At 55.4% G+C, this 13,413-nt stretch overlaps 4 protein-coding genes across 4 annotated transcripts; 2 read left to right on the forward strand and 2 right to left on the reverse strand.

The window, feature by feature from the left end:
• Nucleotides 1-385: 385 nt before the first annotated feature.
• CONPUDRAFT_45986 (uncharacterized protein) lies at nt 386-3,510 on the forward strand (the record flags this gene model as incomplete). The annotated part of the gene is made up of 11 exons (XM_007764373.1): nt 386-463; nt 510-609; nt 665-840; nt 905-1,001; nt 1,052-1,197; nt 1,252-1,806; nt 1,869-2,098; nt 2,162-2,628; nt 2,695-3,122; nt 3,184-3,357; nt 3,409-3,510. 11 exons carry the CDS (start codon nt 386-388, stop codon nt 3,508-3,510), a joined length of 2,553 nt encoding a protein of 850 aa, XP_007762563.1.
• A 1,187-nt stretch (nt 3,511-4,697) lies between these two features.
• CONPUDRAFT_116557 (HET protein) lies at nt 4,698-5,918 on the reverse strand (the record flags this gene model as incomplete). Its single annotated transcript, XM_007765674.1, has 1 exon — nt 4,698-5,918. A coding segment is annotated over one exon (1,221 nt), but the record flags the coding sequence as incomplete, so codon positions are not given.
• A 2,284-nt stretch (nt 5,919-8,202) lies between these two features.
• On the reverse strand, nt 8,203-12,258 carry CONPUDRAFT_141493 (uncharacterized protein; the record flags this gene model as incomplete). Its single annotated transcript, XM_007765675.1, has 8 exons — nt 10,913-12,258; nt 10,240-10,830; nt 10,061-10,096; nt 9,992-10,012; nt 9,585-9,812; nt 9,184-9,225; nt 8,299-9,065; nt 8,203-8,227 (listed from the first exon to the last, which is right to left on the reverse strand). Exons 1-8 carry the CDS (start codon nt 12,251-12,253, stop codon nt 8,203-8,205), a joined length of 3,051 nt encoding a protein of 1,016 aa, XP_007763865.1. The 5' UTR covers nt 12,254-12,258.
• A 226-nt stretch (nt 12,259-12,484) lies between these two features.
• On the forward strand, nt 12,485-13,297 carry CONPUDRAFT_141494 (signal recognition particle SRP9 SRP14 subunit; the record flags this gene model as incomplete). Its single annotated transcript, XM_007765676.1, has 4 exons — nt 12,485-12,508; nt 12,565-12,637; nt 12,696-12,796; nt 12,916-13,297. The coding sequence occupies 4 exons, from the start codon at nt 12,485-12,487 to the stop codon at nt 13,219-13,221; spliced, it is 504 nt and encodes a 167-aa protein (XP_007763866.1). The 3' UTR covers nt 13,222-13,297.
• Between the last annotated feature and the right edge of the window lie 116 nt (nt 13,298-13,413).

A 13,413-nucleotide genomic window follows, 5' to 3' on the forward strand; every position in this document is an offset into this window, starting at 1 on the left:
TTTGTGCATGTGAGCTGCAAACTTAGCTCTGAAACCGGACCCTGCTGCTAGTATTAGTGCCACTAGCCACCATACCACCGCACCGGGCCGAGCGTTGTCCTGAGCAAGCTATCTGATGGACATTTGCTGGCAAAGTTTCCCCAATCAAATTTCAGCGAAGAGAGAGTGATGAAGCAAATGTCTTTAAGTTCAGAATGACCATGAAGTTTGTGCATGGTGGATGTTGAGCAAAAGTTGACATCGTTCGCTACTCCGACGTCAGCGTGGGAAATTATCAGGCGCGCCCCCTTACGCGTCTGCTCGCGCGTTCAGCACGAACTCGCAATCTGTCTTGACAACATCCTCCTCATTCAGTGACCAATCCGTATTCCACTTTCAGACCGATATGAATGACCCTTTTACGCCTCATGGACGTCCAGGGCGTAAGAAACATCTTGGTCTCTCGAACAAAGAGTACACAAAGGTCAGCAGAGCTCCTCTGGTCTGATTGCTTGTCTCATGTCCAGTAGATCACGGGCACAATCGCGTCTGTAAGACGCAACCGCCAAGGAGGCCCCGAAGATGAAGAGGAGGAGGAAGCGGCTTTCGACTTCAGGCAGAACAAGCTGAGTGAGTTCATCGCTGTCCCTCGCCTCACCAAAGCTGATAATCTGCTACTGCCCAGGCGAGCCATCATTCATCGCGGAGACGTCGTTCGTTAGGGCACCACTCAACTCACGCGTCGGAGCGAGTCAATCAAAAACGAAGGATAAAGGCAAGGGGCGCGTGGAACCGTTGGACGTACTACCGGTGGACATACAGGAGGCGCTCATATTGGAAGACCTGTTGTTTGTGCTCATGGTACGTTCTAGTTGCCTGTCTCTTGAGCCTTATTGAGAATGGCTCCGCTCCTGCAACGGAGTAGGGTATCGAAGGAACTTACATCACTTACCATCCCGATTACTCTGCCGAGGACGACGACCCGCTGATGGGTGTTCGATTCGCGGTGTCGTCTGCGCTTGGTATGCCCCGTTCATGTCGTCGGATTTCTCGAGACTTATTAAGGCACAAGATATATCACTCAGAGACCTGACGGAGCGCATCCTCCCGCTCGGAACGTATTACACCGCCATATCTTCCTTTATCGAGAGCAGGAGTCATCTCGACTACGGATTGGTTAACCATGCACTGTGCGCTTCTATTCGCGACATGCTAAGGGTACTTACTGGCTCGCATGCGTTTACTCATCGGCGCTGACAAGACATTACATAGGAATATCAAACCCTACTATCTCAACTTGAACACGCATTCAACACTTCCCCCAACTTCTCTCTCCAAAAGCTGTGGTACCACGTCCACCCAACGATGCACGCCCTCTCCCTCATCTACGCCCTCGTCCTCGAACTCGCTTTCCCCGAGTCAGACGACGCTGACGCGAGCGCAAGTTCCTCAGACTCAGAAGAAGACCCTGAGCTCGCTGCACGCAATGCCGCACTCGGCCTTGGCAGTGCTGCCCTCAAAGCTGTCCTATCCGACATCACGCACCCTCATCGCAGTGCAGAAGTGGTTCCCGTCAAGGGCGGAGAAGTACTAGCGGTCGTGCACGACCGTCTCGAACATCTTGCGGGTGATCCGAGCGCAAAGGCGGTGTACGGCGCGCTGCTGAGGGCCGCGGGCGCGCCGTACGTGCGTATGTTGCGCGGGTGGATTACGAGCGGGCGGTTGGAGGATCCGTATGAGGAGCTGTGTGTGAAGGAGAGCAGGTTTATCAGCAGGGGTATTCTGGAGGTGGACTATACGGATGAGTATTGGGAGCGGAGGTATACGGTGCGTATCGCTGTCATTGATTGTGGCCTTCTGGTCTTGGACCTAATCGATGCATTGAGTAGCTGAGGGATGGATCAACCTCAGCGAAACGCCAACAAGCGGGTATCCCGGTCCCACGTACGGAGGGTGGCCGACTGCCGGGTGGAGCATGTATCCCTCCGGTGCTCGAAGGGTGGAAACACAAGATTTTGCTCGCCGGGAAGTACCTGAACGTGATACGCGAATGCGGGATCGAGGTGCAGACAAGTGAAGCGCTCGAGAAAGCGGGTGAACTGGAAATGGCCGACGATAAGTACGTTGCAATTCCCTCTCCCCGTTTTATTCAACTAATCGCCGCGAATACGTGCACAACAAGACTCTACAAATACATCGAAGACGCATACACCCACGCAAACCGCACTCTCCTTGCACGCCTCCTCGCCCCGGACGCCCTCGTACCCCGGCTGCGCTGTCTGCGCCGCGTATTCTTCCTCGCACAGTCATCGTTCCTCACGCACTTCCTCGACCTTGCCGGGAGCGAGCTGCGAAAACCCGCGAAGAGCGCATCGCTCGTGAAGATGCAGTCTTTGCTGGATCTCGCTCTCGCGGGATACGGAGGCGGCGAGGGCGGACAGGGTGACGATGGCAGTGGTGGAATGTACAAAGAGGACGTGAAGGTGACCCTGGCGAGCAACGCGCTGTATGAGTGGCTGTTGAACGTGATCAATGTGAGCGGGGTGATTGTTGGAGAAACAGGTGAGGGAGACGGTGACGGTGGGGTTGGGGAGGAGCATCAGAAGAAGGAGAAAGAGAAAGAAAAGGATGATAAGAAGAATATTCTCGGTGAGCACTTCGAGTTGGTTCATCTATTCCTTATGTATGTAAGACTGATATGCCCGATGGATGCAGCCATTGATGCACTCTCACTGGACTACCACGTTCCCTTCCCCCTCTCCCTCGTCATCTCTCGAAAAACCATCTTACGCTACCAGCTCATCTTCCGTTTTCTCCTCCACCTCAAACATGTAGAACAGTCCCTCACTGCTATGTGGGTCGAGCAGAAAACGCTACCATGGAAAAAGCGCATGCCCGCCTCGACGCCGTACATTGAGTTCGAGGCGTGGCGCCTACGCGTCGCACTGCTGCGCGCACGCATGCTCGGGTTCGTGCAGCAGATCCTCGCGTTCGCTACATTTGAAGTGCTCGAGCCGAACTGGCGCAAGATGGAGGCGAAGCTCAGCAAAGTTGCGACGGTGGACCAGTTGATGAGGGACCATGTCGACTTCTTGGATACGTGTTTGAAGGAGTGCATGTTGACGAGTGCGAAGCTGCTCAGGGTGTGTGTCTGATCTCTATCGTCCCCTAATACCATGTGTGCTGGCTGAGCGAGAAACGCAGGCGTACTCGCGAATGATCGTGACCTGCTCCACTTTTGCCCTGTACACGTCCTCGTTCACCAAGTCTGCGAATCAAGCGATCGCGGCTGCTGAAGCGGGTGATGGTGATCAGGCGATGAACAAGCGATGGGATTTCCTCAAGAAGTTCGAGTCTAACTTTGATCATTGGTTCAAGGTGCGCTCACTCTACAACCAACGCGATGACTTGCTGATAACCAGGAGGTAGTTCCATCTCGACTGCGTGCAGTACTACGCGTCGAGCGAGAACGTGTCGCTACTTCCCCTCGTTGTGCGGCTGAACAGTATCAAGCCGAGCTCTCAACCCTAACTGGCACCAATTCATGCACTCGTATCCACGTCCGAAGCCATGGTCCTTTCTTCAACCTTTTTCTTTTGTACTGTACACTGTTAGCAGACGATGATTCGATCATATTTACGTTGCACCCCTAACCACATTCACTTCAGTAGAATTACCTTCGCAATTGGGCTCGCTCCTCGCCATGCGCAGGCGTACACAAGTCCTACCCCAAGTCGCTCGTTAACGCCTGGCTGATCGGAAGGCTTCAAAGCCATAACATCGAGCAGGAACGAATGCTTGAAGCTCTCCCTGCCATCAACTGCCCTCAACCAATCTCCTCTTGGTGCACCGCGTCTCCGTGCTAGTACGACAAATTCCACTGCAACAGATGACGGATGTGAACGCGGAAGTATCACACGTCCTACTTCCTGGTCACTATCACCCTCGCCCGCAGTGAGGAAGACGCCGAATATGGCCCAGTGCTCGCCTGACACATCATCTCCTGTTCTCGAGATCAGCTTGCGGACTTGTAGTAATGCACCGGTCGTTCGGAACGCAAGAGTCCCTGGTTCTAGCACTAGGTAGTGTGGAGGCCTCCATTCCGAATCCCACTTTGGCACTGCGTATGCTCCCTGTTCGTCGTTCTGAGTTTCTACCCATTCCCGGTGGACATCTAAGCGCTCAAGCTGCCCGCCATCGCGTACGAGGAACCAGGCGTCGACAAGGGAGCCGCCGGCAATAGGCCGACTCATGGGTGCATGGATATCCAAGAACTGCTCCTCGCCCGCATAACGGACTCCACCACACCACCCAGCCCATGCCCACGTCGGCCAAGGTGTTCGCTGCGGCCCATCCAAAATTTCTCGGCGTACAAGCTGCCTGTCCGGCTCAGGCTGCCATAAGAGCGCCCAGTCCAGATCCGACACGAGCATTGCATACCGGAACGCCCTGTCAGCATCTCCACCTGCAATTCTATGAGATTTTGCGAGCGCTCCCAACATGCCCCTGAACGCGTCCTCCACGTCTCCTGGCCACGTCAAGCTGCGAGAGCTGTATAGCTCCACGGCGGTCATATACTCCGTTGCCCATAGCTCACGGAACCCCGTGAGCGAGCTCATAGTGCTCCAAGCGGTGATCGGTCCTGCAGCTTGCGGGAGCAGTAAATTGTACTCTTGCCGCGAGGTATCTGCGGGGTCGGCAATATCCTCTGCTCGCACGTCCGTGCAACACTCGAAGATAGCTTGGGACGGAGTGAGGATGAGGCGCCGCGTTGAGAGCAGAAGTTCTTGGTATGTCCAACCGCGCCCGACCCATGAAGTCGAGGCGAGCGCCTCGCGCGATGCGGGGAGTGGCACGCCTAGACGCAGCCCCTGGACTTCTTCGATGTGCTGCTGAGGACTGCGGGTACCAGGGCGGAAGCCTGGAAGTGGAGCGAGAACACTTGATCCTCCTGCCGCATAGATGGTAAGGGTCGCGCGCATGTAGATGCGATCCATCGCCACGATCTGTGATATCTTGTGTACTGGATCGTCCTGGCATATGCACAGCGCGTCGACCCATAAGTATCGCTCCCCAAGTGCACGCACAAGGAGAACTGTGTCTGAGATTGTCACGGGGAGTGCTGCGAGAGGGACGCCGCCAGGCTTCATGCGGTCGGAGAGGTTTGAGGCCAGCGTACAGTACGAACGATAGTCGCACTGGGCAGCATTGCCCCAAACATAGCTAAGAGCCAGATAACGACAACCAGGCAAAGCTGAAACAAGTGCCATGTCCTGAACATCTAGGACATGCATTCTGTTTGGTAGTCCATCATTAACCGCCCACGGAGCTGGGCCGCACTGCTCTCCGTGTCCTTGCTCGCATGAGTGTAACCACCGCTTGATGCGTTCGATGTTCAGTTCTTCACCTACAGTACGTCCGTGCCAGTCATGCAGCCGACCAAACTGCTCGGCGTGTTCTTCCATAAGCTGGATATGAAGAGACAGGTCATTTTGTGCTCCCCCGTTTACCCGCTCGACCTCCGATGGACGGCGCGACGGTTTGATGCTAATCCTTAGTGCTCGCTCGAGTCCCGTTTCCCCTTCGCGATTTAGCCGGACTCCGACGGTATGCAGGGAGAGATTGATGTCGGAGATGTCGACGTTGGCGCATGCGGTATCAAGCAGCCAGATCCGACGGATGGTAGTTGAGACCAGAGAACAAAACGCACAAATGGAGGAGCGGGAGAGGACACTTATGAGAGAGTCAAATGGGATGGGATCGCGGTTGACAAAGCCATCTTCGACGAATAGATTGTGATAGCCTTCAGAGACACCTTCGCGGAATATCTTGTGGAAGTCGAGCGAAGAGCAGACGTAACATAACGACAGGCGTTTGTTGGATGGAGTTCCGTTAGGATCACTGCATACTGGAACGGTTCCAGCATGATCTTCGCCCATCTGTTCATGAATAAGTAGTGTGCATTCTGTCAAACCTTTCAGAGACCATCAGGACTCACCGATATCTTCATTTGTGAGCGACGACAAGGCTTGTCTTGGGGCATTCGCCTTTACTGTTTGTTGGCGCCTATATTTCAAGCCTGAGCGTCCCGATATCAACGCCACCAATGTGCCTGATCATTCAGGCGTGAACAACAGACCATCAAGTCACTTAGTAAAGCGCAATAACTGAGATTTACACTTTAATTCGTTCCTTGTCATATACACCGGGTCGCACAGTCCATCGACCTTGACAAAAGCCTCTCTCTGTCACGGCTTCAACCACACTCCACGCCATGAATACTGTCCCTTGACTTCATATCTCCAGATACGTAGGTATATACAGTCGGTTGACTATGACAGCCGTATCAAGTCTCCCACATTCACAGAGCACTTCCAAGTGATCCTCCAGGGCTTTGATGTCCTCCTGGCCGCTTGCTTCGAAATGGGGAAAATATTGAAGCTGGAGCTTGAATGTCTGTAAGCCTCCATCGCGCTCTGCAGTGGCTTCCTGAAGCCGTCCACCTATCATCTTCGTCATCCCACTCAGCGAGACATCCTGATACGCTGCACCAAGCTCGAGCCTTTGTAAGTGCGGTAGTGTCATGTATGCCATTGATTCTACAGTGTTCGGCGTGAGCCACTCCACGACCCCGGCTACTACGGCCGATCCCCTGATTGTGCTGAGCATCAGGTTCACAAGGTTGGGACATTGTTCGAGTGCCTGCAAGATAAAATGAATGTCAAAGTGAACGTTCCTCAATGCAAGTACCTCGAGCGTGCGGCCCGTTGTGCAGAGAAGGGAGATAATCCTAGTCGCTCCCCACTGCGGAATAGAGCGGACAAACGTTGCGACAGAATCGATTTCCAACGCTTTGAGCCGCGGCGCTTTCATGTTCGCAACGAAGGCTGGGACTGTAGAGGAATGTGATGCGCGACGCATGCGGAAGGTGGTCAAGTGAGGTAGTTCGGTAATGACGTCCTCGGTCAAGACGTTTGTGAGCCCGACATTAAGTGTTACCAATGATTGTGCAAGCGGGAGGATATCTAGCAACGCGTCGTTGTCTAACAAATATCCAGGAACTCGTGGCGCAGTGCTATACTGAACAGAGAGGACCGTGACCCGAGGCCAATGCCACGGAAGTTGCGACGGGTCTATCCCCTGGATGTCGAGCGATACGGAAGTGAGGTTGCGAGCAAAGATGATCGGGCCATGGAAAACAAGACCCTCCCAGTCACGAGATACTACACTGAAAGCGGCATGTGTGAGCGAGTCGTAGTTTTGCCGTAGCAAGCCTGAACGTCTATTGCGGAACCAGTCGAGAGTTACGCCGTTGATCACCAAGGTCAGACTCCTCCACCTATGGCTGTGCGTGCGGACATGATGGGTAATTCGACGCCAGTGACTCCAGGGAAGACCAGGAGCGGCAAACTCCTGCGAGTCCAATGTCCTATCGTGACCCTCAATGATGACCAGCGAGATAAGGGAGTTTTCTGAGCGCTTCAGAAAGAAGCGAAACCAATGCAAGGTTCTGGTAACGAAGATCTTCCAAGGAAGCTGTTTAGGATTGGAGAGATCGATAAGGAGGGATGCCCATAGAGCAGGGATGTGGTGGAGTATAGATCTCCATTTGCTGCAGATATGGCCAAGCCTGATGATGGATAACGGCTTCGCAACTTCGTATACCTGCGGTTCTCTTGCTTCAAGAGTAAAACGGAAAATAGGTCGGACAAGCTCAGCTGGGAGCCCACATGCGGGGGAGCGTGAGGGTTGAGTAGGCTTGGCGACCTCTTCCATAATTTGATACGACATGGGGATGCTGCGAGTCTTGACTCGAAGTTTAGAACTGAAGGGCCGGTTTTGAAATTGGTAGAGTCAGAGAGTACTCGCAACTATATGCTCCAATTAAGTTGAATCCCCGCTCGCACTTAGCCGACATACACGACATAACTTTTGCGGACCATCTTTTGCTGAGTAAGAAAAGTCGCTGGTTTAAATTTTCGTTGCAGGGTTCGCCTTTTGGGGCGGAGGGTGGGTACTGCTATGTCCAAATTTGAAATTTTGTTGGCTAATATGGCAAGCCGCACTTTTTACCAGCGCAAAATGTTCACAATCAATTGTTGGCTAAAAGAATACCTTTTCCTGTGTCAAAGGGGGGCACAAAACTCGCAGGTAAAGGTTCTCATCTCACCGCTTCTTTTTCTTGATTGTGTCCCAGATGAAATCACTGATTGCCTGCAGTGTCTAGAGTACGGTACTATTGGTCTGACTGAAAGGCCATCGAGTCAAACATCTGTCAAAATATACACTGGATTGTACAGCTTATCTATCATAACACACCATTCAAGTCGTCCACCTCCACAAAACTCTTGAAAGCAACCTTCCAGCGTCCCAACTTTGTTCTCGCAATCAATATCCGAAAGAGCACGATCAGCTGTGAACTTGAAAACCTGTAATTCCTTATCTCCACGAGCCATCATACTGGCTCGTGTCTCGACCATGATCCGGAGATCCACCAAAGGCGCATCCCGGTACGCGCAGCCTAACTCGAGTCTGCGTAGTCGCGAGAGCCATAAAGGCTGAGAAGCCTGCTTCAAGTCCACCTGCAGCCGCACCACAACCTCCCGAATCACGTCTGATCCCCAGGACGCGTCGAGAACGAGAGTCTCCAACGCAGGACACTTGTCAAGCAACCGGACGATCATCTTGCTCGGCACGTTCATCCTCCTCACAACCAGTTCCTTGAGCTGGCACCCATTCTTGGAAATGAGCCTGGCAAGAAGCCCAATCACGATTGTGGTGTTCACCTGGTTCAACCCGCCCGGTGCAACGGTGTCGATCTCGAGCGTCTTGAGCTGCGGCACCTTGATTTGGCCCATAAAATGGGGCAACATCGCGATGTCCGACGTGAGCCGGAGACGGCGAGTTGTGAGGTGTGGAAGTGCGATCGCAGGTTTACTGTGATCAGGCCATTTGAGGTCACCCGTGAGGCCGAGGTTGCATATTATGATGTTTGGCGTGTGCGCGAGGATGTCCTGCAGCGCGGACTGATTGAGCTCGGTTCTGGGTAGCCGGGTGGGATCGTATAGCAGGGACAGCTCTGTGAGCTGAGCCCACCCCAACTCTGTGAGGTGGGACATCACTGGGCGCGAAATGTCCAGCGAGAGAGACGTAAGTTCCGGAGAGAGCACTATTGGTCTGCTAGACACGTGGATATCAGCGCACCGGCTCAAGGAGATAGCGGAAAACCGAGCCAGAGATGGATAGCTGCGACCAAGCAAGCCATTCCGTTCGCGAAGATAGTAGAATGTGGACTCGTGAGCTACCACGGTCATGCATCTCCACCTCCTGGAATGCGTGCGGAATTTGTATATGATTCGCCTCCAGTGTTTCCAGGGTATGGGTCTTCCCTCTGGGCTCCAGGGATCAGGACTTCCTTCTGCGGCTTCAATCAAGGCTACAGACATGGGCAAATCGAGGGAGCGGTCGAGCCACAGGCGGACCCGGAACATTGCTCCATCAAGAAAGGCTTTCCACGGAACGCGTCGAGGGTTGGACAGATCAACGGCAAGCGACGTCCACAGAGCAGGCGTCCCGTGCAGAACAGCTCGCCAGCGGGTGCAGACCTGGCCGAGCTTGAGTACGGTCGATTGTTTCGCGACGCCATACGTCCGAGAGTTGTTGTCCTCGATGGTGAGCTGAAATATCGCTGCGAGGAGCTCGGGGGGAAGCAGTGGGGGACCCTCGGAGCGGGACAGGCCTTCTGAATGAAGGGCACCAATCTGACATGGGACCTCCGCAATCAGTTGCAAATCCGAGTCGTTTGCACTCATAATTCGGGTCGGGAATTGACTCTACACTCCCTGACAAAGTAAGTCGCAATCAGCCTAAGTCGAGTCAAGCAATAGCAATGTACCTCGGATTCGCAGCGCGCGACAGCAGAACTTGAAATGAAAGAGAGTCACAACGTTGCGAGTCTGGCGTGGTCTGCTCAGCTCTCAGCCGGCAACATGCGAGCGGGACCTCAACTTACTATCATCAAGAAGTGCCCACCCTCAAATTTCCGGCTCATTGGTTACAGGATGTGCAAACACATTCGCACCTCGAGGGCAACACATGCTTCGTGATCGGTTGAGATCTAACAGGACGAGAAACACAACAATCCGAATAAAGATAGCTAAAAATCGACAGCCACGGCTGAAAACATCACTGGAAATCCTGCCACCCCTCCGGTAAACCCTCCCACATCTTCCATCTTCGTCCTCCAAGTATCTGATTCACCCGCTGCTTATCCCTTTCATCTCTCGTCTCCGCTTTGCTCGCATCAATATCGCCGTTTGCCTTCCCGTCGACAGCACCAGAGTCCACGTCATCGTCGAGCACATTCACCTCCTCGCTTCCCTCGAGTGCAAACGCTGCCCAGCCCACGAGCATCATCCCAGGCGGCCTTTGCTCTCCCGCGCTCTCCAGAGCCTCCTGAATGTGCTCGAGCGTCGACACAATCGCGCGCTGGTCTGGCATACTCCCCCGCTCAATAATCGCAATCGGCAGATGCCCTGGATATTCCGCACCATCGTCCCTCTCCCTGAGATCTCTGAGCACCTCGGGGAGCCTCGCCACGCCCATCAATATCACCAGCGTCCTGGATCGCACGTACGGCGGCAACGCGGACTTGCGCCCCGCGCGGGACACGGCGGTGCACACGACAAAGGACTCGGCGACGCCGCGCTGCGTGACGGGCATGCCCGCCATCGTGGGCGCCGCGAGCGCGGAGGACACGCCGGGGATGAGGAGCGGCTCGAAGCCCGCGGCGCGGAAGTGGAAGACCTCTTCGGAGGCGCGCGCGTACACCGTCACGTCGCCTTGCTTCAACTGCAATAACACACCAAAAATCGAAAGTATGGGTGGGTGAGCAGAGAGCAGAAGAAGGGACGGGAGAGGGGCAAGGACGCACTCTGACGACACACAGCCCCCTGCGCGCGCCTTCGACGGCGGCGTCCATGAGCTCGCGCTGTGCGCCCTCGGCGTTGCCCGGGAACTTGCGCGCGATGCGCACTTCGATGTGCGCAGGGATGAGCGCGAGCACTGCCGCGGGGACGAGCTTGTCCGAGAGCACGAGGTCCGCGTGCTTCATGAGCGCGTCGCGTGTCGCGATCGTCAGCAGCGCGGGGTGGCCCGGGCCGGAGCCGACGAGGAGGATGCGGCCTTTTTTGGGTTTGGCGGTGGGGGGTGGGGAGAGGACGAGGGAGTGTGGCGAGGAGGGTGCGGTTGCGGTTGAGGTGGATGGGTGCGCTTCTGGGGTAGCGCTGGTGCCGGGGGCGGGGGGTGTGGAGCATAGGGAGGGGAGAACGTCTTCCCCCGAGAGCACCGCGCGCATCTCGTCCTCGCGCAGCGCAGCGAGCCGCTCGAGCGCCCAGTACTCGCTCACCTGCGCGACCCATTTCATGCGCCGCCGCGCAGCATCCGTGCGCGTTTCAGCACCGCTTGGTACGCGCGAGGGCACGGGGCGGTTTGGTGTGCTCGCGCTTGCTTCTTCGCTGTCGTCGGCCGCTGGCCCTATTCCCCCGTTTTGGAGTGTAGTATCTGCCTGAGCTAAGGCGAGCGATGTCGATCCGCTCGTGTCTTCCGCCTTCGCGAGGTCCCTCAGCATCGCCACTTTAGCCATCGCCCCGCCGACCTCTCTCGGCAGGCGCGCGACGGCCTCGCGCCGTATGCGGCCTGCGATCCTGCACCCTCTCTCCGAGGCGCTGACAGCGAGCTGGAGCGGTGTCGGTTCGCCGGTAGCGTGATCGACGAAGCGGTGCGTCGAGGGGAAGGTGACGTCGCAGAGTGCAGGATGGTCTGCGACGTTTACCGGCACACGGCGGGAGGTGCAGGTGGTATGGATACGCGCGGCGGAAGCGTACGGCCGGGAAGAAGGAGAAGAGAGGAGGGTGTCTGTGACGCAGACGAGGGCGATGAAGAAATCGTGCGCGATAAGGGCGTCGAGAGCGGCGATGCGGATGTCTTCGGCCGAGGAGGAGGTTATCCATGAGGGGGCGGGGAGGGTGTCCCAGTCGAGGATGGTGAGCTGCTGCTGTTCGGCGCGCCAGCGGAGCTCGGGGCATGCGGCCGCCAGACCTCCAGCGACTAGTACGATTACGCGAGAGCCTGCCTCGAGAGCTGCAAAGGCCCGAGAGGCTGCGAGATGGTCTGCGCCGATGATCAGAGTGGCCTTGCCTCGCATGCGGAACGAGACCATGAGTGATGCGCCGCCTATGGCTGGTGGGTACGCTGCCGTCGTTGCGTGAGGCATTGTCGGATTCCGTGGACAGGGCATGAGCTTGTCTCTAGGAAGTTATAAAGCAAGATGGATTTGTGTCTCGTCATTCTGTCGAAACGTCGGACATTGACCGAGTCATGCATTGATCATCATCATCATAAAAATCCACGCCAGGATGAGCAACAAAACCCCACTCTAGGGTTATGATTCCCTTTTCGGCTTTCTAATGCAAGGTCTCTGTCCTGTCGATGCACGGGATGCAGCATGTCGCTCGTCGATAACGACGCCGTCAGTCATTTCATCATCATCCATCCTGATCATTGACTGATTCATCTGCGTTTCAGTTCTTGGAGAGGCTCAAGGAGCTCTTTGACGCGACAAAGGAGAGGGGCGCAGTATGGCTCACCCACAAACGACGTGCGTCCGTTGGTTCTTCTTTACACTGAACCTTGCTGACACGATACGCAATGTCAAGTCAATCATGACGGAGAAGATGCTATAGTCAACGATGAAGACTCTGAGCGATTGCTGATACTGCGCGTCACGGATGGCAAAAAGACGAAGTTCTCCACCAAGGTCCGTTCGACTATATGCACGTTTCGTCCCCATCGCTCTCTTTATCCAACGCCAGCCTCTCTCCTGATCCTCCATACTCTCATCTTCTCCACTCCAGCGGTCATTCACCTCTCTTTCAGATCCACCCAGACCACCTAACCGTCTTCCACGCCGCATACGGCAACATCCTCAAAGCCTCCATGACCACCCTCCGCAAACGCGACAAGAAGCGCGAAAAGCAGCGCGCCGAATCTATAGCCGCGAAGAAGGCGCGCACAGCCAAGCCCGTCGTCATCGACGGGCCCAAGCGCGGCAAGGGCCGCAGAAAGCGCCAGCGCAAGGTCAAGGCCGCGCTCAAGCAGGAGGAGATGAAGGAGCGCCAAGCGAAGCGGGAGGAGGCGCGCGAGAAGGCGGCGGCATCTGCTGCCGCGGCGGGCGAGTCGTGAGGGTGTTGGAGGTATCGCAAAATTTCTTGATTCAGCTGTATTCGATATGGTACAGCAATCTAACGTTTTGTGGTGATACGTCGAGACGTATGTTCATCGAGAGAGGCGATGTGCTTCTTCGTGCCTCGTTTCTCCAGCACGACCTCCTCCCTCAGCCTAGCTGATGCCCACATTTTATCCAACACGACACCA

The sequence above is a fragment of the Coniophora puteana genome (assembly GCF_000271625.1).
Source record: "Coniophora puteana RWD-64-598 SS2 unplaced genomic scaffold CONPUscaffold_1, whole genome shotgun sequence".
NCBI classification, from domain to species: Eukaryota; Fungi; Basidiomycota; class Agaricomycetes; order Boletales; family Coniophoraceae; genus Coniophora; species Coniophora puteana.